A 20,765-nucleotide genomic window follows, 5' to 3' on the forward strand; every position below is an offset into this window, starting at 1 on the left:
CTGAACCTAGTATTTTGTGGCAAGAAAATATAGCCAGACAGATGCAAACTGCCAGAGGGAGAATATTTGGAGAATTTGCTGCTTGGATAGCATTTGACAGAATTAAAGGTGGCTACTGCCTCAAATAAAAACTGTTTTGATGTAAATATATTTTCTTGAGCTCTACGATTGCAACTGATTTATTTATTGTAAGGAAAGACCCAATCACATTGTCTAGTTTGAAATTCAATTTTCATCCATGTTAAGAACATATCAAGAGATTTTGTGTTTAAGGCATAATGCCTACTAATTGTTTTTGAAGAAGCCTAACATAATACTGGAGTAATTCATTCATATCCTTCTAAATTCTCCATATCCTTGAGGAATTCATGAAGTGCCAAACATCATGGGAGATCCGTAGTTTGCAATGCTGCAGTTTTCTTAGTAAAAACTACTAAAAAGCAAGGTTACCCCAAGTTTCTAGGACATGGGACTGTAGGAGATGAGGGACAAGTCTCTAAGATGACAACAAAGAGGGCGGCTATATAATGTAATGTTTCCGATGACACACTTGAGAGTAAGTACCTAATGGAAACCACCCAAGGGAAACCACCTTGGGAAACCACCCGGAGGTTGCGCCACAGGGAGCCTGATGCCGCGCCAGAGGGAACCTGATGCCATGTGAGAGGGATCTGAAGGCTACGGAAAGGGAGGCGAAGGTCACGGGGAAGTAAGATAATAATGTGAGAATTTAACTAATTGAAGACAACTATGAATCACTTAATGCCAGATATTCACCAAATACCAAAAGTAAGCTCTGTAATGTTCCCAACAACACACCTGAGAGTAAGTACCTAATGAAAACCGCCCGAGGGCAAGTATCCGAGGGAAAGAACCTGAGGGAAAGTACCTAAGGGAGACCACCTGATGGAAAGTGCCCAAGGGAGCCGCGCTGAAGGTAGCCAAGGCCGTGTCAGAGGGAGCTTGATGCCGTGATGGAGGGAACCAAATGCTGTGTGAGAGGGATATAAAGGCTACGTAAAGGAAGGTGAAGGCCATGGGGAAGGAAGATAATAATGTGAGAATTCATCTAATTGAAGGCAACTATGAATCACTTAATGCCAGATATTCACTAGATACCAAAAGTAAGCCACATATAAAAATGTAATAAATTTTAGACAATTCTCAATATTATATTGCAAATAAAGATGACACTTGAACTTGCCAGATCCAAACAAGTAGTATAGAGGACGGAAAAGGGTGGGGTTGAATCCCATCGAAATTGTAAAAGCCGAATAGGGAAGATCTCACTTTTGAAATGGCAAATAAAATAGAACTCCAACAAGAATTCGCATATAATAAAATAATCCAAATTGCATACCTAAAACAACTTACAAGATGGCCTTATAAAGGGCTTAAAGGAAGCTTCCTGAAGGATTACAAAAATGCCAACAGGCCAACAAGTTACGTCAAAATAAAATAAAGAGTGTGTCCCTTTATTAATTAAATCAATTAATTAAATAAGTCTTTGTGATATTATTTGATTTTTAGGATCATTATCTAATTATCCTAATTAAATGTCTTATTAAAAATTGGGGATATTACAAATCCTTGCCGCCCAAAGATTGCTTGTCCTCAAGCAATTCACTATCCAATCCACACCATCAATTCCTGGATCCCAAATCAAATGCACAATTAGATCATGTGAGTTGACATCAAACCTTTGTTGCAACACATAGTCATCCAACTTCCGCTGCAACACTTTGATATAAACATGGTTGTACTTGTCAGTATGATGCCAATGATGCCAATCAATGAAATCTTTTACATTGTCATGTTCAAAAATCACTTTGGGTATGGTTATAAACATAGACGTTGATGCTAGCACAAACTTAGCCTCTGACATGACCATAGTGACCACCATTATACTCTTGTTTGACAAATGCCCTTTGGATAAACCTTGTAGAATATTCCTAGTGGATAAAGCCTCAACAAAAAGTACCTCAATGATGAAGGGAGTCTTGGTCGTGAGTAGCTCACAGAAGGGAGTCACAACCGTGAGTACCTCATTGAAGGGAGCCTTAATGGAGAGACTTGATGACGGTATGCAGGCGGTACAACAGGTAGGTTCTACAGTCACATAGCCAATGTGCCTCGACAAAGGGAGCCTTGGTAGAGAGTATGTCAGTGAAGGGGTCCTCAGTCATAAGTACCTCGGCAACAGGAGTGGTGAAGGGTGCCTCGACGAAGGGAGCCTCAACAAAGAGTATCTCAGTGAAGGGAACCTTGACGAAGAGTAACTCAGCAAAGGGAACCCCGACCATAAGTACCTCAACGGAGAGAGCCTCAATAGAGAGTAGTTCAGTGGCAGATGGAACCTCGATGACAAACAAAATTTCAGCTGCGAATAGAGCTTCGGTGGCACATAGAACTTTGACGATGAACAGAGCCTCGACAATGAATATCTCCTTAGTAATGTACATGGCGACAGAAGTAGCCACTGCGATGGATGTAGCCACGGTGACAGACACACAAAGGCCACAGAGACAACCACGATGACATGGGCACAACTACGACTACGATGACGATGATAGACAGCCACAATGATGACAATGGACACAACGACGATGACGTACACAGACTTGACGGCGACAGAGACAAACTTGACGACAACAACGGACACAGACTTGACGACGATGACAGACACAACGATAGTGACGATGATGACATGCATAGACTCGATGACGATAGACACAGGCTCAACAATGACAAACACAGACTCGGTGATGGTAACTAACACAGTGACGGTGACAGATATGATAATGACAAAAGAAATAACGATGATGATGACAATGGACATGACAACAAATACAATAATGGTGATGAACACACATCCTTGGCGATGGACATGACTAGGAAGATGGACATAGCTTCGGTGATAAACACATAGCCTTGACAACAAACACAACCTCCATGCCTGATAGTGCCTTGAAGACGGGCACAACTGAAGGATAAACTCCATATTCAAGCAATTGTGGTTTCTCTTGCAAGGAATCATCTGTAGCATCTCCATGAATTTGAACAATTGTTGGTAGAGCTTGCTCCTTTTGAGGATCAGCAATAGGGCCCAAATTTTCATCGATGTGATCGACGAGTGCTGGTTTGATGAAATAAGTGCAGACATCTTCTTCATCGTTTCTGTCATTTGGAAGTTTCAGGTGCTTTCCACTTAGGCATAGCAATAGATTCTTGTAAATCCTTAGGTGACTTTATTTTCCTCTTGTGCTTGTATGACTTCATCCTGTAGCCACTTATCAATCTCCCGCTTTAGACCATTGTTGAAGAGTTTATTGCACTGAGACAACGGATACTTCATTCCCAAATCTATATAATCCTTTAGAGATATGTCTCCCTCCCATCCACCAGTCACCCAATCTTTCTTGATTTTCTTCAACATCTCAACCAACGCATCCCTCGGCACCATGATTTGAACTTAATACTTGACAGGCTGGCAAGATTACTAGCTTTGATACCACTGTAATGTTCTCGACGACACACTTGAGAGTAAGTACCTGATGGAAACCACCTGAGGGAAACCACTCGATGGAAAGTGTCTGAGGGAAACCACCTGAAAGAGCCACGTTGGAGGTAGCCGAGGCCGTGTTGGAGGGAGCCTGATGCTGAGCCGAAGGGAACCTAATGTTGTGTGAGAGGGATTTGAAGGCTATGGAAAGGGAGGCGAAAGCCACGGGGAATGAAGATAATAATGTGAGAATTCAACTAATTGAAGACAACTATGAATCACTTAATGCCAAATATTCACCAAATACCAAAAGTAAGCCAAATACAAAGATGTTATAAATTGTAGACAATTCTCAACATTATATTGTAGACGAAGATGGAACTCAGACTTGCCAGATCCAAACAAGTAGTATAGAGGACAGAATAGGGTGGGTTGAATCCCACCGAAGCTGTAAAAGCCAAATAGGGAATATCTCTTACTTCCGAAATGACAAATAACACAAAACTTCAACAGGAATTTGCATACAATTAAATAATCCAAATCACATACATAAAATAGCCTCCAAGATGGCCATATAAAGGGCTTCAAGGAAGCTTCCCGAAGGATTACAAAAATGCCGACAGGTCGACAAGTTATGACAAAATAAAATAAAGAGTGCACCCCTTTTTTAATTAAACCAATTAATTAAATAAGTGCTTGTGATATTATTTGATTTTTAGGACCATTTATTTAATTAACCTAATTAAATTTTTTATTAAAAATTGGGGACATTACATATAAATAATAGGGAAATTTTAAAATATATAGGAAAATTTGCATATATATACTTTAAATTCATACGAAAACATGGATGAAGCATGCCATTTAAACATCATAGAACCATAGCATACAACATTTCATTAGTCAATACTCAAGATGCATTCATAATTCAGAATTCTTTGCCAATATGCATGTAATATTAAAATAATAACATATAAAACTGAAACACAACCAATAACATAATTTGAAATTCATTGTCAATATGCATGTAATATTTAAAAATAACATACAAACTGAAATACACCCAATAACATAATTCAGAATTCATTGTCAATAGCAACAAGAACAATGCCTTCTAAATTGAAACATACTACTATCATCCAAGTCTGATACATCATAGCGTTACAATTGCTTTGGAAGATAATCATTCACACAGTAGTGCTAGTACAAGAAATAACATTCTTATAAAATATCAACATGAAATACCACAGAAACTGTGTTGGAGTTGACTGTTTACCACATAATTCAGAATTCATTGTCAATAGCAACAAGAACAATGCCTTCTAAATTGAAACATACTACTATCATCCAAGTCTGATACATCATAGCGTTACAATTGCTTTGGAAGATAATCATTCACACAGTAGTGCTAGTACAAGAAATAACATTCTTATAAAATATCAACATGAAATACCACAGAAACTGTGTTGGAGTTGACTGTTGCAGGTTTGATATTGACTACAGAAAGGATTCTATTGACAGTGGATCAAGTATGTCTCCCAATGCTCTTCTTTCTCTAGACCACATTCGCTAATGATCTAAATCGGGTTTGCAACCCGGAGACTACACTTCCAACTCATTGTAAGTGGAATGATATTAATATAAATAGGTCTGCTATACAGTTTCAATCATAATATAGGTTTGTTAAAGAAAGATGACACTATGATGCAACCTTCGAAATTCACCAAACCTTCCAAAAATGACCCAAATCAACCTAGAGCCAACCCAACTCTGATTTATTGGCACAAAATGACAAAAGGATGCAACTTCTAAGTCTGTAATGTTTTCTTTAGACTTTCCTAACAACTATCTGCTATATGATTTTGAGTGTGTAGCACGACTGTATCCTATAACTCTTTTCTAACAATGGGCAAACATACAACTGCATACTATGCAATTGTATGTTTTCCTATTGTTAGAAAAGCATTATACTTGTATACTCTTATTCTATAGTTGTAATTTTTCTTTCTATGCATAGTAGCATAGTTCCCAGACTCAACTTCAGCTCGGACTTGGCAAGGCGGACTTGACTTATGACTCGGCAATGGCATGCCAATGACTCGACAAAGTGAAAAAACCCTTGAAATTTTGAGATTTTTAAGGATTTAAAACTTGTTTTATGCACCCACTATCGAATAAAGCTTAAAGACACATTAACATCATAAAAAAGAAGATAGTTTGAATAAAGCTTAAGAATCCTTGGCATGTGTTGTCCTGCATTTTGTCACTACAAAATGTACGTAATAGTACAAAACTTTTTCAAGTTAGTTTCACATTTCTTTGAGTTTAGTTCTTAATTTAATTGGTTATTATTGATCAATCAATCATTTTTAATTGATATAATGAATCTTTTTACTAAAGGCTTTCGTAAGCCTTTTTAGTTTTTCTGTTTGTTGAGCCTATGTTTGATTTTTGAAGCCTTCAACATCCTTTTTCTCGTTTTTTAGTTTGTGTTTTTTGGCATTTGGTCCTTTGGTTTTGCTCAAGTCATTGCTTACGATTTTCCCCTCGATTCGATCTTAGGGCTTAATCGGAGTTTGCAATCAAAAGATATGACTATTTTAGTGCTGAAAAAGTGGACCTTTTAGGTGCAAGTTAATGAATAAAAAATATAATGTTATATTTTGAAGTTGGCATTCACTTTTTGAAAAATGTAACATAATTTTACTTTATGTTATGTTTCTAAGTTGCTTTATCATTTTGATTTTTCACTTAAAGTAACTATAGTGCACTTTATGTTATATTTTTAAGTTGAGTTGCTTTTTAATTTTTCACTTAAGTGACTATATTAACTATATGGTTATTATTTAATTTTTGAGTTTTAAATCAAAACATTTTGATAAATTTTACTTTTAAGATGATATTTGTACATATTATATTAACTATATAATGTAAAAATTATTTATGACTCATTTGAGTAATAATTTTTCAAAAATTAAATTTACATGTGCTTAATTTATCACTTAAGTTGTGCATAACATGTTTACAAGCACATTTTCATCAAAATATGTAATTGCGCCTAAAAGGTGTGATTTTGAATAAAAATGTGATTTGAAAACACAAAACATGTCATTACATGTGCTTTAAAATATGCAATGACACCCAAAAGGTGAGACATATATTACACGTGTTTTCAAAACATGCAGTGACCTCCAAAAGGTGCATTTGCACTTAAGGTCATTTTTGGGCAAAATTAAAAACATGCAATAGCACCCAAAAGGTGCGATTTTGCCTATAGACTCATTTTTAAAGTTTTTAAAACATGCATTTGCATCCAAAAGGTGCAATTTTGATGAGGAAGCCATTTTTTAAGTTTTTAAAACATGTAATGGCACCCAAAAGGTGCGATATGTCTCCAAATGCATGCATTTGTCTCCAAGAAATCTGTTTTTGAAGATTGAAGAGATATTTTTATGCACTTGCCCTCCAAGAACACATTTTTGCTTGGAATCTCCAAATTTCTTCATTCCAAGTTAAGGAAATCTTCTACCTAGGGTCGTTTTTGCATTTGAATGCATTTCCATGCATCAAACGTTGAATCTCCATTCAATAAATGTCATTTTTCATTCCATTTTAGGGCACGTTTTGTCAAAAAAAGCCCAGATTTGGCCATTTTTGGATCACATTTTTGCATATAGGAGAGGTGTTTTGTGGTATTAATGCATTCCATAGCTATTGGAAGTCACATTTTTGATATTCAATGCCAAAATCAACTCATGTAATGGCAGATTGAAACCATGTTTTTAATGAAAAACGTCCCATAAGCTTGCATTATTTAAAACGTTGGAGTTGTGAGGGATTTTAGGGCATGTTTTCGGCATTCTTATCCAAAAACATCTCATTGGATGCTCTTTTCGAATTCATCATTGCAAGGTTGAAAAGGTCCAAGTTTGTTTGAGAATTTTTCGAAGTTGGAACTTCATTCCCTTCATTCTTGACATATTGATCTTCAAGTAAGTGGACATTTTCCATTTTGCTAATTAATTCATGCTTATCTTGCTGATTTGATGCATGTTTTAGCTTGATGTTACACACTTGTTGATATAGATGCCATGAAAAGTGCATTTTCTCTTTAAAAATGATGAAAAGTTTGTTTGAGAATTTTTCGAAGTTGGAACTTCATTCCCTTCATTCTTGACATATTGATCTTCAAGTAAGTGGACATTTTCCATTTTGCTAATTAATTCATGCTTATCTTGCTGATTTGATGCATGTTTTAGCTTGATGTTACACACTTGTTGATATAGATGCCATGAAAAGTGCATTTTCTCTTTAAAAATGATGAAAAGTCATTTTCGTACTTATGGTTTTTTCCCTAAATTCCAAATTCGAGTTTGCATGTTGAGTTATCTTCCTTGTTGACATGTTTCTTTTGTGTTTGCTTTTGTTGTTTGTTTGCTTGCTTTTCTGTTTTTCTTCATTTGGAAGAAGTTGCAAGTTCTTTCCCAAAAAACGTTTCATTTCACTCCATCTTCCATCATCACATGCAAGTGCATCATTTCATTTCATGCCAAGGCACATTGCATCTATTCCTTTCATATGCAATTACACTTCAAGTCAATTTCATGTAATTCCACTTTCCATATCATGACACACTGCATTTCATTCTCCACATGCGATTACATGTATTCTCACCCTACATCCATATTTACATGCAATCTCATCCTTCGTTCCCATTTACACGTATTTTCATCTTCCAAACCTAAATGCATGTTCATTTTACATGTAATCCACTTTACGTGTAATGACATCTAGAGAACCCGTTTTTGATTAAAGGTCACTCTTTTGAAGTCAAAAGTTATCATTTGCACGCATTCATATGCATCCTAACTTGCATTCTTGGTCATACCCACTAATGCAGCCCAAATTTTCATCGGATTTAGGGTTTCCATATAAAAACAATGTTTGAGATTTATGATTGAAATACAGTCATAAATGCCAAAAGAAAGAATTATTTTCGTGGATCTCAAAAGTGAAGATAAGGATTACATTAATGGCAAGTATTAAGACAAGGTTCCCATGGGTGATGATTATACTGAAGCTTTCTTGAGAAGATATATGAAGCTTAGTGAGCAATTTATGAAGAAATTATAATCATTGCTACGACAAGATTGTTATAGTACTAGCTGATGGGTCAGTTGCTGTAGTTGAGGACAAACCGTGAGATGGAACACTTGGCAGAAATGAATATTCATCAATCATTGCAGATGAGGATGAACCCTTCAAAGCCACCCAAACAACATCTCTGCACATGTATTTTCTTGAAAGGCCTAAGTTGGTTGCCCATTGATTTTCACAAACTTTTGGACAATGGACTGCTTTGTTGCTTGGTGTATATTAGAACGAGAAGCTGAATCTTTAATTCATACATTCTTGTGAACTTGATTCTATCTTATCCACCTGACAAAGAATTTCAGTTTTCAGAGTTCCTAATCTTTCCCACGGATGTCTCCAGCATTTCATTTACTTCTAAAATTTTAAATGAATCCTCATCTAAAAAATAAATGTTTTCTTTACTGGTTGTTCTCCTTTCTAGGCAAAGATTCATGTCCAGATACCACCCCAGATGCAAAGTTTTAAGTCCAACGTGATTTGGACTCCTCTGACTAATAACATCCTTGAGATTATCCACAGTAGGATACAGGATACCTGAAGCTTGGTGATTGCAGAGGTAAATAACAACAGTGTTAAGGCACACATCCAGATATGGCTTTTATTTTTGGGAAATTCTGCAATCAAGGAACCATGAAGTGTATTTTGTTCATATTTGCTAAGGATGAACCATTCGATATGTCCAAGGAATGAATGAAGTCCTTGTTCCACTTTATTCTGTATTCAGAACAGACCAAGGAAATACTGTACATGCAGAAGAAGTCTCAATGAGATTCAGATCAATGTTGTATATATAAAACTTGCCCGATCAGAGGGCAGACGTTACAACAGATTGTCATCATACTGAAACCCGCTAAAGAGACTTGTGAAATCCAGAGTCAAACTTGATGCATACTGTATCATTAATTGTATAGACGGCAGTATATTCTGTATGTATATGTGTAATGGTGAAAACGACAAGGGAGAAGGGCAGACGGTGATAGGAGATAAAAACTGAGAGCATATGCAACGAGTACAGTCAAAGGGAAAACGCAAGAGGTTCTCAAGAATTCCATTCAAAACAACCAATTCACATCCACCAGAAATCTAGCGTTTGCGTGGTGATAACCCTCTGGCAAATACGGCATGTCAAGATTGTCTAGCACCAGTCAGAAATGGCATTGCTCTATCAAATTCTCTGTCACAATCTCATCCATAGGCGGTCACAACTCCAATAATCCAACGCGGGCAGAGAATGGGCGTGAATGTTAATCGAAGGTCTGAAAATTAAAAATGTTATAGCCAAGGCTTATCTCCACGATTAAATGAAGAATGCCATAATGTATTGAGAAATAATTAAAGATTTAATTAAAAGGTGCTAGACGCAAGCATCATAGTTCCTGCCATATGCATAATGGTTGCATAATGGTTGCAATGTTGTAAGTTGAAAAAATAAAAAGTCGAAATAAGATGGAAAGCAGTAAGGAAAAAACTAACAGATGTGCATTGATGAAAATGAAATAGTGATCCTATTACTAGTTAATAGCTAAATGCATGGGACTTCATGCCCCTAGGCTAGCCACAATGTTGTTGGAGTGTTGGCCACTAAAATTTATAGGTTATTTTAAGAAGCTCGGAAGACTACACCGATGGAAGTACATTGCGGTGACAAAGGAGCAATGACAAAGTTGCTGGAGTGAAGGTCTTCTGACTCACAAGAAGCGATGAATGGATCATTTATAAAAATAAGTGATACGATATGGGATTCCACCTGTGCAATTATTTTGTTGAGCCACGTATATCCAAAAAATAAAAACATTATTATTTGTACTTTAAAGACACATTGAAGAGAGAGTTAAAGAGATATATTCCTTGTAATAGTTAGAAAAGAAGAAAAATGGAGATTTATATATATATGAAGACAGATTGAAAAGAGAGATAATTATAATAGAGATTTATAGATAGAAATGAAGGATACGAAGAGATTTATAAGAGAGAGAATGATATGTTATTATAAAGACAATGAATAGAGATAATTGAAAAATAATTTAAAATAATAATTAAGAATTATATTATTTTAAGAAATATTTAAATCACAATTATAAAATTGAGTTAAATCAATGAAGTATTTGTTTCTACCTTTTTCAATATAAATTCAAATATTAAATTTTAAAATATAAATTGTTGATTACTTGATCCAAATCAACAAAAGAGTTAGTAAGTTTGAAGAATAATATTAGTTTTACAAATTTTAAAATGCGAAAAAGAATTAAAACAAGATTGAAAAAAAATAGCTAGTTAAACATAGTGTGAAAAAACTTAGCATTTTGCATTTGACAAAAGTAAGGGACAATGTAGAACTAATAATATATTTAAAATAAAAAATTCAAAACATTAAAGACTAAATTTAAATTTTTTTGTAAGAAAATTTATAAATATTTTTAGTAAAAATTTATCAAATCATTATATTCATAAAAATATAATTTTGTTATTAATTAATTTAATTATAATTTGGAATAAAAAAATTTAATTTTAAAATTAGAATAAAATAATTTTAAATTATTGTGATGAAAAAATTAAGTAAATGTATTTTTAAATGATATGATAATTAGTTTTTAGTAAGATTTTAAATAAATTTAAACTCAAAAATAACCTAGATTGATATATTTACAATCTTTGGTAAGAAAAATGATTTAGTTATTATTGATTAAACATGCATTTATGTCTTAAGTAGTGAGGTGGAAGATAACAAAATTACTTTTTGGAAACTTCAATTAATTTGTCACAATTGTGAAAAAGATAAATCTATTATTAATTGCATGTCATTATTGTTGTTGGAAAAATATGCGTATTTTTGTTAAGGAAAATTGATTTTTCTCGCTACCAAAAATAGTATGGACCAATAGAATGAATACAAAATGTCATTTATAAAATAAGGAAAAATGAAAAATAGATATACACATTATAAGATCCATATAAACTTTTAAATTTTTTCATTTGCTTTGTTAATCTAATTGAAAAATTGCATTCAATGAATGAAATAGTATACTGCCTTTGGTAGGAACTAATAATTAAGAGAAGCGATTATATAAAAGAAAAGTGAATTTCAAACTTAAAAGATATATATATATATATATATATATATATCATAAGAGAACAAGATATATTCGACATTGAAAAAGACATTCAACAAGAAGCATTCATATATTGTATGGAGGAATAAGGAGCATAATATGACTTGTAATATAAAGTCATATATTATATATCAATAATAAAATAAAATGTGCTTTATTTATTTCTAAATGGCACGGAGATATAAACTGCAGATAATTCGTCCTTTGTAATTTTTTTTGAAATTTTGTGTACAATTTAAATGTTAGATAAGTGGACACGGTCATTTAGCATGTTCTTTCCATATCTATGTCCAGTTTGTCTCCCTACTAGGAGAGTTAAAGCTCAATCTGACTAATTTAAGATTGCACATATATTTGATCTGTTGCATCTTGATTATTTAATTGTTGGCAGTATAAGTGCGTAGAACATTATAAAATTGTACATGAAAATCTTCACTAAAGTTGATTCTATTATCCGAATGAGCAAAGACACTGGTCTTTTTATTATTGAAGTCAGAAAATCTGTATCTTCTCTCCTACAAGCATCAAATCCATTGAAAAATCTTATACAAAACATTCAATTATTTCAAACATTTAATTAACCTTATTTTGATCGAGTTCAAGGACCTTGCTAGTCAGAGAACTCCAAAGCTTAAATTTGCTTTAGAAAAGCTCTGAACTAAGTGATCAGATTCGAGAAGGTTTACCCGCCTAGGTGTAGTAGACCCTGAAGTGTAGGGGAATCAAGGTGATTTCCATTTGTTGGCTAGAATTGATTGTGGAATCCTATTGCAGAAGTGGTAGGCTCTTGAATTTCCAATCTGCGGTTTTGGAAACCAACACCCATGAAAGCCCATCATTGCCCACATGTAATCCATCTTTCCAAGTCCAACTTTGGCCCTTTCCATCCAAATACATATGCTTTTGGGTTCATTTTCAGCCATCATATGTGTTCCATAAGTGTCTAATCTGTACTTTGAATACCCACCCCTCATGGATTAGTCATTGTAACTCAAATCCCAAAGTTCTCAAGGATTCAATCTCAATGTAAGATGTTATTATTTTCATGTTGCAGCACATTCTTCAAGATATGTCAAAACTTCTTCAAAAAAATAGAGATATCAAGTAAAGAAGACGTTTTGATTCTCAAAAAGCATTAATTCATTTGATCTTCATTTTCCCAATGGTTGTTCGAGAACCTGAGTTCGTGTGGGAATGTGCCAAGCACTTTGTTTCGAAAAAAAAAGAAGTAGATGTTTGTCGGAAAGTTATCCGAGTTTAAATCTGAACACCATCAAGAAGGTTTTCAAAGTGTTAGAGACTCTTGAATGTGCCAATCTACAAAGGAGAATTCATGACAACTTGAATGAGAAAAAACTTGATTACATCAAGATTTCAAACGACAATGGACAATTTATCAAAGAGAGTCAAAGGTTATCAAAAGACATAACACTATGATTATCAAGGTGAATGTAGTGGCACGAAATACAGGAACTCCCGATCCTGTTACCATATGGGATTGCATCACCAACAACAAGGCCATTTAGAACAATCCCTAAGATTGTTTCAATTCTTTTCCGTCTTTCTTCCTCTTCTTCTTCTTTCATGTTTGTAATTGAAGAGAACATATTACATGAAAATGTGTAATTACATGTAATCCAATAATTTCTCTTGTTAGTTAGATCGGGTCAAAGTTGGTTGAGTTGCTCCTACTTTTTCCTCCACCTTTTTCTCAACTCCTTTGCCTATATAAGGAGTGCCCCCTGCCCCCTCATTGTAAAAATCATCTTTTGTTGTATACAAAACAGCTCTGCCAAACTTGTGCAAGTATAACTTTGATTATGTAGTACGTATTTGGGAGAAAAGTGAATAAAATAAAAAATTGAATTCGAAGTTTTGATTGGAAGCAATTGTGATAGAGCAAATTAGAAGCTTTGACTATAATTTGTGCCTATTGTCTTTGATTCATGTTATTATTGTGTGTTCAATAATAGAGCATAGTGATTTAAGAAGCAATCGGAGCTGAAGCTTTGATTGGGAGCGATTGTGGCAACACATAGACTAAGAGCTTTGACTCTAGCTTGTATTACCATCTTAAATTCACGAGAACTAGTTAGAATTCGTTACTTCTGGAAGTCTTTGTTCCCCAATGGTAGAGGTTATTCTAATAGAATAGGTTAAAACATGACTTAGAGCCAAACTGGTACGCTTTCAGCTAGCCTTTGAGTTAGTGTTGGTTTATAGGTATCACCATTTACTTCTTTAGATAGAAGTGTAGTTTGAGGTTTCATCTTGCCCATTACTTGCTCAGCAGGTAAGTGGATTTTTTCTCAAAAGCTAAGAGGAAAGAATATTGGTAATACCCCTTACAAAATCTCTCGACTTCTTGTTTACCTTGAGTTGATCCAAGGAACGGTGAAAAGGTGGAGCCTTCCCTTTAAGGTAGGAGAGACTCTGTCTCACATGCTGTGGCTGGTTATCCTATTTTGCAACTGGATTTTACCTAAAACTGTTGGTTGCAAAATATCCACCCAACAACATGCATCATTTTCTTGAATTTTAAGATGCCAAAAACACTACTGCTAAAGTCAGAAAAATGCAATTTCTAAATGTGATTTTTGCATCTCAAATTGAATGTTTTAAGGGGAAATAAATAAATTCTTTTTATCATATGTTTATTTTACATTAATGCTGGTCAAGTCATGGATCCCACGGACTTGGCAGGTCAGCCACTAACCCACTGACTCAGTAACATAGGTTAAAGAGTTTGATCCTCTGATTCACGGGTCAGGGTCAAAATGACCTGCCGGGAAAGGCTTGGCCTGCCAACCTGGGATACCCACCTGACTCGTGGCCAGTCATGGAACGCTGCAAAGTAGTGACAGTTTTTTTAATAACTTGCTTGTTGTACTGTTATATGCAGTCTGAAAGAATTCATTGTCAATACTTATAAAGAAACTTTTTTTTTCTTAGTCTAAATGAGTTTTTTTTTTCAAAAGTGCTGCCTGGCCTGGGTCGCTTGGCCATCCCAAGGACAACAGGGGATGTCCCAGACATGTCCACACTGTTCAAGGGATGCTTGTACATCCTGCACACCTTGCAGTGCCATCCCTGAGTTTTCAGGATGTTTCCTAGCAATTTTCAGAATTTGGGTATGGTGGGGAGACGTCCTCTGGCCGTCCCCATGTCTGGGAAACATTTTGGGGACAGGTACAGTGGTTTTTAGGCCAGGGTCGGATCCCTAGATAACTCTGCTCAAAAGTGAATATGCTTTGCTTCCACACTAACAATGATAAGTAATGTCTTTAGTATTGGACATTGTCACAACTTCAAAAGTGGCAAAGCATTGATTCAATAGCTCATTGTTAATTGATGTCTGCAATGGTATGCAAAATTTCTACTGAAGTGTGAAACTGTGGTCAAAAGTTCTGAAGGCATGCGTTTTAAATTAATCAATACTAAATCTTTCACTGCGATGGCTGAGGCAGTACTTGGAGGTTTGGATTCCATCTTATAATCAAACAAGCTGTGAGCTGTGATCTGGTTTCTAAGTTGTATCTAGAAAATAATATATCAACTGTGGAGTCAGTATAATTAGAGTGGTTAACTAAAGCATGTACAGTGACACAATCAATCACTGGTCCAAAATTGGACATAATATTAAATAAAAGTGATAGAAAAGATAAAAAAAAGTTGTGCGCATATTTGTCTTTGTAATCAGAAAAGACGATATTAATTACTAAAATTTACAAAAACATTAAGCTGAAAATGAGACAGGCCAGGTTAAATAATAAAAATTAGCTCAAACGGATTGATATGGAATTGGTGCACACATATAAGGATTATCTACCTGACCGATTAATAAACATGCAAGGCTTCTATTTATTCGTTCATTCACAAGCAAATGCTAAAACTTATAAGCTATAGATTTGTCTGCATATCTGGGCATCATTACAGGATGACATTACTCATGATTGGAAGCTGGTGACAGGTAAAGAGCCGTGGGTTTGGAAGCTTCAAGTCTGTCTGATGGTTGTCTGCATTGCTTCATTAAGCCTGAGTTGTCCCAATTGCTCCATCCTGCAGGTTAGATGGATTGTAGGAGGTGATAATATGCTAGCGTGTCCTCTTTTTTGGTGAGGCAAAGAGCCTTTTCGAATGACAACAGGAATTAGAGGTAGCAGTTGCAGGGGATGGCTTGATGCTGGTTATATGAATGTAGGAGGGGATTCCTTTATTGCTTTAAAGGAAGAACTCACTCTTCTCAATCAGTCACTTTCATGGTGATCTGAGTGTAGGTTGTGACCAGCTGTGCATTATTGTACTTTACTGATGGAATGAAAGTTCTCTACAATGTATCTGGACAAAGGCTTTCATGGGTTTTTAATAAGGTAAGTTTACAAGGGAAATTCAAACTGACCTCAGTAAGTAAGTCAATACAAACCACAACAGTTACAGTCCAAGAAAGAGGAGAACTTGACAGTTGGACATAACTCTGCACAGGTTGGGACTTGGCTTTTATTGAAAAAATAGTCAGACGGTGACCTTCATGCAATAGTAATAATTGGGACAGTTATGGGTCAGACACTGCTGGTTAGATTCAAAGCAAGTGGGTGTACCCCACTTTTTAATTCAAGCTCTAGTATGCCATTTTCTCTTTCAAAGATGGCCCTCTTGAAATCTGTGATGATCAGTTTAAGTGGTCTCCCGGTGCTTGGAGGTTGATGAATGCTATTGGCTGGATTGTAACCTATATGCATAGGAAGAAGTGGTGAATATAGCAGTATTTTTGTCTTATCATGATATGTGTATTTTTCAAGGTTTCCTAATGAACACCTGTAATAACGTGAACATCTATTTTATGACAAAGTTCATTTATTTTTTATCTCCATTAAACTTGGGAAAAGTTTCTTGTAATTTGAATCATGCAAACTCTATTTTACTCTACAGTGGAAGCCTTGGCTAAAACCTTTAGGATGCCTTTGGCCTGCACAGGCAAAGCACCACGAACAACAGAGCAATTTTAAATTAGTTTTCTATCAAATGCATTATTCTATTCATAGTAGCAAAATTGGGCGAAATGGAAAAATCTGTTATTCTTCATTTTTCCTAGCCACTCCAATAAACTGAGTACTTTAGAGCACCTTCCTTTATTCAAAGAAGTGTGGAAATATTACATGACAATAAATTAAATTGCATTAAGAAATTTTAATATATACTTGTACACTTTTTAATACACGTAAACTCTAAGAAGATGACTGAATATCCTAACTTACTTGAAGTTGAGACAAAACATACCTCTTTTTCTAGGTTTTGTCCCTAAATATTTGCTTGAATGTATTCAATGTTTCTTCAGAATTTTTCTTTCTTATTCTTGGAGGAATATTGGCTTCTATGGCACTCCTGTTATCACTGGCACCTTTGACATTATCAGTGATTTATTCCCTTTACTCTATTTATTTCTTGTTTACCCCATTTAGTTTTATGAATGCATCTCTTTCTTATCAAAGAAAAAATCCTTAACAGGTTTCATCTCAGTTTCTATACATTTCTCTTGCATCAACAAAACAAGGATCATTCAAGAATTGATTTACATTTAGCTGATGGATAAATTTTTCTTGTGCTTTTAAGTTAAACAATTTATTCCGTTTATGTGAAGGCCTTACGTGATGAGCTAAGTCAAAAGGCAGCTCAGCTTGCACATGAGAATGAAACTATGAAGCAGGTTTGTTTTTCTTACATTGCAATAGTTCTATATGCACCTGATGGCCATATGCCATGTTTTTGGTAATCATTATAGTTAGAAGGAACATCTTTTTTGAAGGATTGTCTTATTAGCTTAAATGAACTAACAGAGCTCCTATGATTTCTTTTTTTGGTGGAATGAGAATAGCAAATAGAGCTGGCTATGCAGGAGTGCAACTCTTTAAAAGATAGGAACAAACAACTCAAAGAACAGGTAAACTAGCTTAATCAATTAAATAAATAAAAAAGGATAGAACAAATCATCTTTGCTATCCTTTCTCATTGTAGTTATGAATCAGAAGTTGATTCCTTATTACATTAACTAGATTGACTTGTATAATTTGTCTTTTCTTATAGCAAATGAAGGTTTCGACAATGCAGATGTCCTCAACTTCAAAGGACCAAGTGTGCAGAACTCCATCGGATTCTGAAGTATCATGCACTCAGACGTTGGATTTACCATCAAAGCAATCACCTCTAATTTATGACAATGGAATGCCATTGCACCAATTTCTTTGGGCACCTCCCTTTATACAGGGTTCAAGTGCTACTCAAACATCAGTTTCTGAAAATAAACATGTAATACCCATGGAAAATGATACACTTCCAACAGCATATAGAAACATGATGTCCAATATGTGCACAAACCCTTATGGAAACAGCCAATCGCATGCGCCTCCACTCTTCCTTCCTTATATGCCACCATTTTCTCTAGCTGTTCAACCTTTTGCATTAGACACTAAAAAACCTGCGATCACAACAGCAGCTTGTGCTTACTCGGCATGTGACAGTGGCTCAGATAGGAAAGTCAGAGTAGATGGTGATAATAATTTAGTCGAAGCAAAGGCAGAGACAATGCCTGGATTAGAGGATCTGGATAGTCCCAAAAATCAAATGCTTCAAGAAAGCTCCATTGACAGCCCTTTGCAAAAATCAGACATAAATCCTCAAACCCATATATTTGGAAGGACGATTTCAGTTTTACCAATCAACACTTCATCAAGCTCCATAACATTATCAAACGAGAACAAGGTTCTTTATGGCGGTCTCCCTTATGATATGCATACATCTAATCACTGGGGATATTGGACTTTACAATCAAAAGGACTACCCAATCCACTAATTTGTCGCAGCTTCCCAAATTTGGGGACAAACTTGCCAACTTGTGTGCAAGAAGATTCTTTATATTTGGAAAAAAGACTTGTAGGAGCTGCAGCGGCATCTGATGCAAGGAAGAGAAGGAAAGAGCTTACAAGAAGTAAACATATTCAAGCTCGGCAACTTAAATTGCACTGTTGACATATATCATTTGAAATTTTGTGGAAATTTTCATTCCTTTTTTCTATAGTTAGTTTTTGGGTCGATCTATTAATTTAATAGAATGGAAGAAATTACTACTGCATGGTTCAGTTGTTTGTGAAGAGTTTTATGCATCTTCTAAAATCATCTTTGAATTTTAGAAGAAAGCTTCATGATATGATTAATCTATCATCCAGGGTCAAATCAAATGAATGTTTGGTTAAAACAGCTCAATTATCCAATTTATATCTTAATTACATTTTGTGGTCCTTGATATTCTTTTGGAGCTGCTGCTTTACATCTACAGATTCTGCCCCTCATTCATTTCCTATAAAAGGGATGTATGAAAATAAGGGCCAACGCTACAAGCAGATTAGTTGTAGTTATTGCAGAAATCAGTTTGAACACTATTCATTTAAACACCTTTTAAATGTAAAATTCCCCAATTTCAGAACATCGTAGAAAAGTTGCAGCAAATTCATAATATATATAGAATTCCCCATATTTATTATTTCCTGTAAGAAAGTTGTAACAAATTATATAAACAGATTCCAAAGTTACTCATTTTTACCAGCTACTAAAAATCCTCTTTGGGTTTGTCTTTTGGCTTGTTGATAAAGCTCTTTCATGGTGTATACAACAATATGCTTATTGGGATTTTAATAAATTGGCCTTTTTTTCTGCAATCATGGTAGGGGCATACCTCTGGTCTAGATGCCACAATAAAGGGGTACATCCATTCCATCAAGGATTTGGTCCTCAACTCGTCTGTTAAATTTTTATGAACCTCAAACTCGATACAGTGTACCACTCATTTGTCTACGCAAGCATATGTTGTGGTTCGGGGCTCCGCCATGATAGTGCCATTGATTTAAAACTTCCTAACACACTGTTAATCTAACTTGGACGTCTCTATGCATGTGTTTTCACTCTACTCTATGGAGCATTGGAGAGGTGTAAATAAATGACAGATTAGACAATTTTGTATTTTTTCAACTCTCTGCAGAAAATGTTCATAGATTTTCATTTTAAAGGTAATTATAATGGACTGGAGCGATGGGACTGGTCTCGTCGGTTCAGGCCCATGTGAACACGCACGTACAAAAGAAAGTTGAGAAACTGTCGGGGAAAAATCTAGCATGTTTTGTATAGTATTCAACGAATACGTGTAAGGGGTGGTCAAATAAAAACGGAATCTTGAACATTGTGGGCAATGGCTATCTGCGGAACGTTTGAACCTGATTTGACATTTTAAACCTTTTTTATTAATTAAATTAAAAATGACAGTTCTATTTTGTTTGAGTTTTAATTTAATTAATAAATGTTAAAAATGTCATTTAAAATCTTACTTCAGGTACAAACATTCAGCTGGATGGTCATTTCCAACATTGTGAAGTCTCTGACCTTAAGTTGTAAACATTTAGATAGATAGCCATTTCTAACATTGTGAATCTCGCGACCTTAAATTGCAAACATTTATGTGGATAACCATTTTTAACATCATGAATCCTCATGTTTGAACTTGATACATTTAAAACCACAGAGCTATTGTCTTTGATTTTTAATTTAATTAACAAATGTTAAAAACATAATTTAAAATGTCACGACACGTGAAACATTTAGTTGAATAGTCATTTCCAAAATGGTGAATCATGTGACCTTTAAATTGCAAATATTTAGCTAGATAGCATTTCCCACATTGTGAATCTTGTGACCTCAAATTGCAAATATTTAGTTAGATAGCTATTTCCAATATTGTGAATCCTGTGACCTTAAATTCCAGGAGAATTTTATTGTACATCATTAGAAGAAAAGACCCAACACCTCAATGCATCCTAGTTTTTTGTAGGAGTTGTTGGTATGTTGTCTAATTTTTTTTAATAACATTACACCAATAATTATGATTTCAAAGTTGTTAGTATGATGATGACTACCCATATATGAATGAAATGTACCCTTGGTCGTTAAAAAAACTA

The 20,765-nt window shown here is 34.9% G+C and overlaps 1 protein-coding gene across 2 annotated transcripts in view; it reads left to right on the forward strand.

Annotated features, from left to right (window-relative positions):
• Positions 1-18,892, forward strand: part of LOC149556436 (Basic-leucine zipper (bZIP) transcription factor family protein) — a 34,552-nt gene extending 15,660 nt beyond the window's left edge. The window contains exons 4-6 of one of the 2 annotated variants that reach the window (XM_089830746.1): positions 17,405-17,470; positions 17,639-17,704; positions 17,848-18,892. In XM_089830746.1, the coding sequence (XP_089686872.1) occupies positions 17,405-17,470; positions 17,639-17,704; positions 17,848-18,789 (1,074 nt within the window). In that variant the 3' untranslated portion in view covers positions 18,790-18,892. The remainder of the gene's footprint in view (positions 1-17,404; positions 17,471-17,638; positions 17,705-17,847) is intronic. The other variant, XM_089830747.1, reaches the window with a different exon arrangement.
• Positions 18,893-20,765: the final 1,873 nt, after the last annotated feature.

Source organism: Cupressus sempervirens, chromosome 5 (assembly GCF_028749045.1).
Source record: "Cupressus sempervirens isolate cs-2001-9-10 chromosome 5, ASM2874904v1, whole genome shotgun sequence".
NCBI lineage: Eukaryota > Viridiplantae > Streptophyta > Pinopsida > Cupressales > Cupressaceae > Cupressus > Cupressus sempervirens.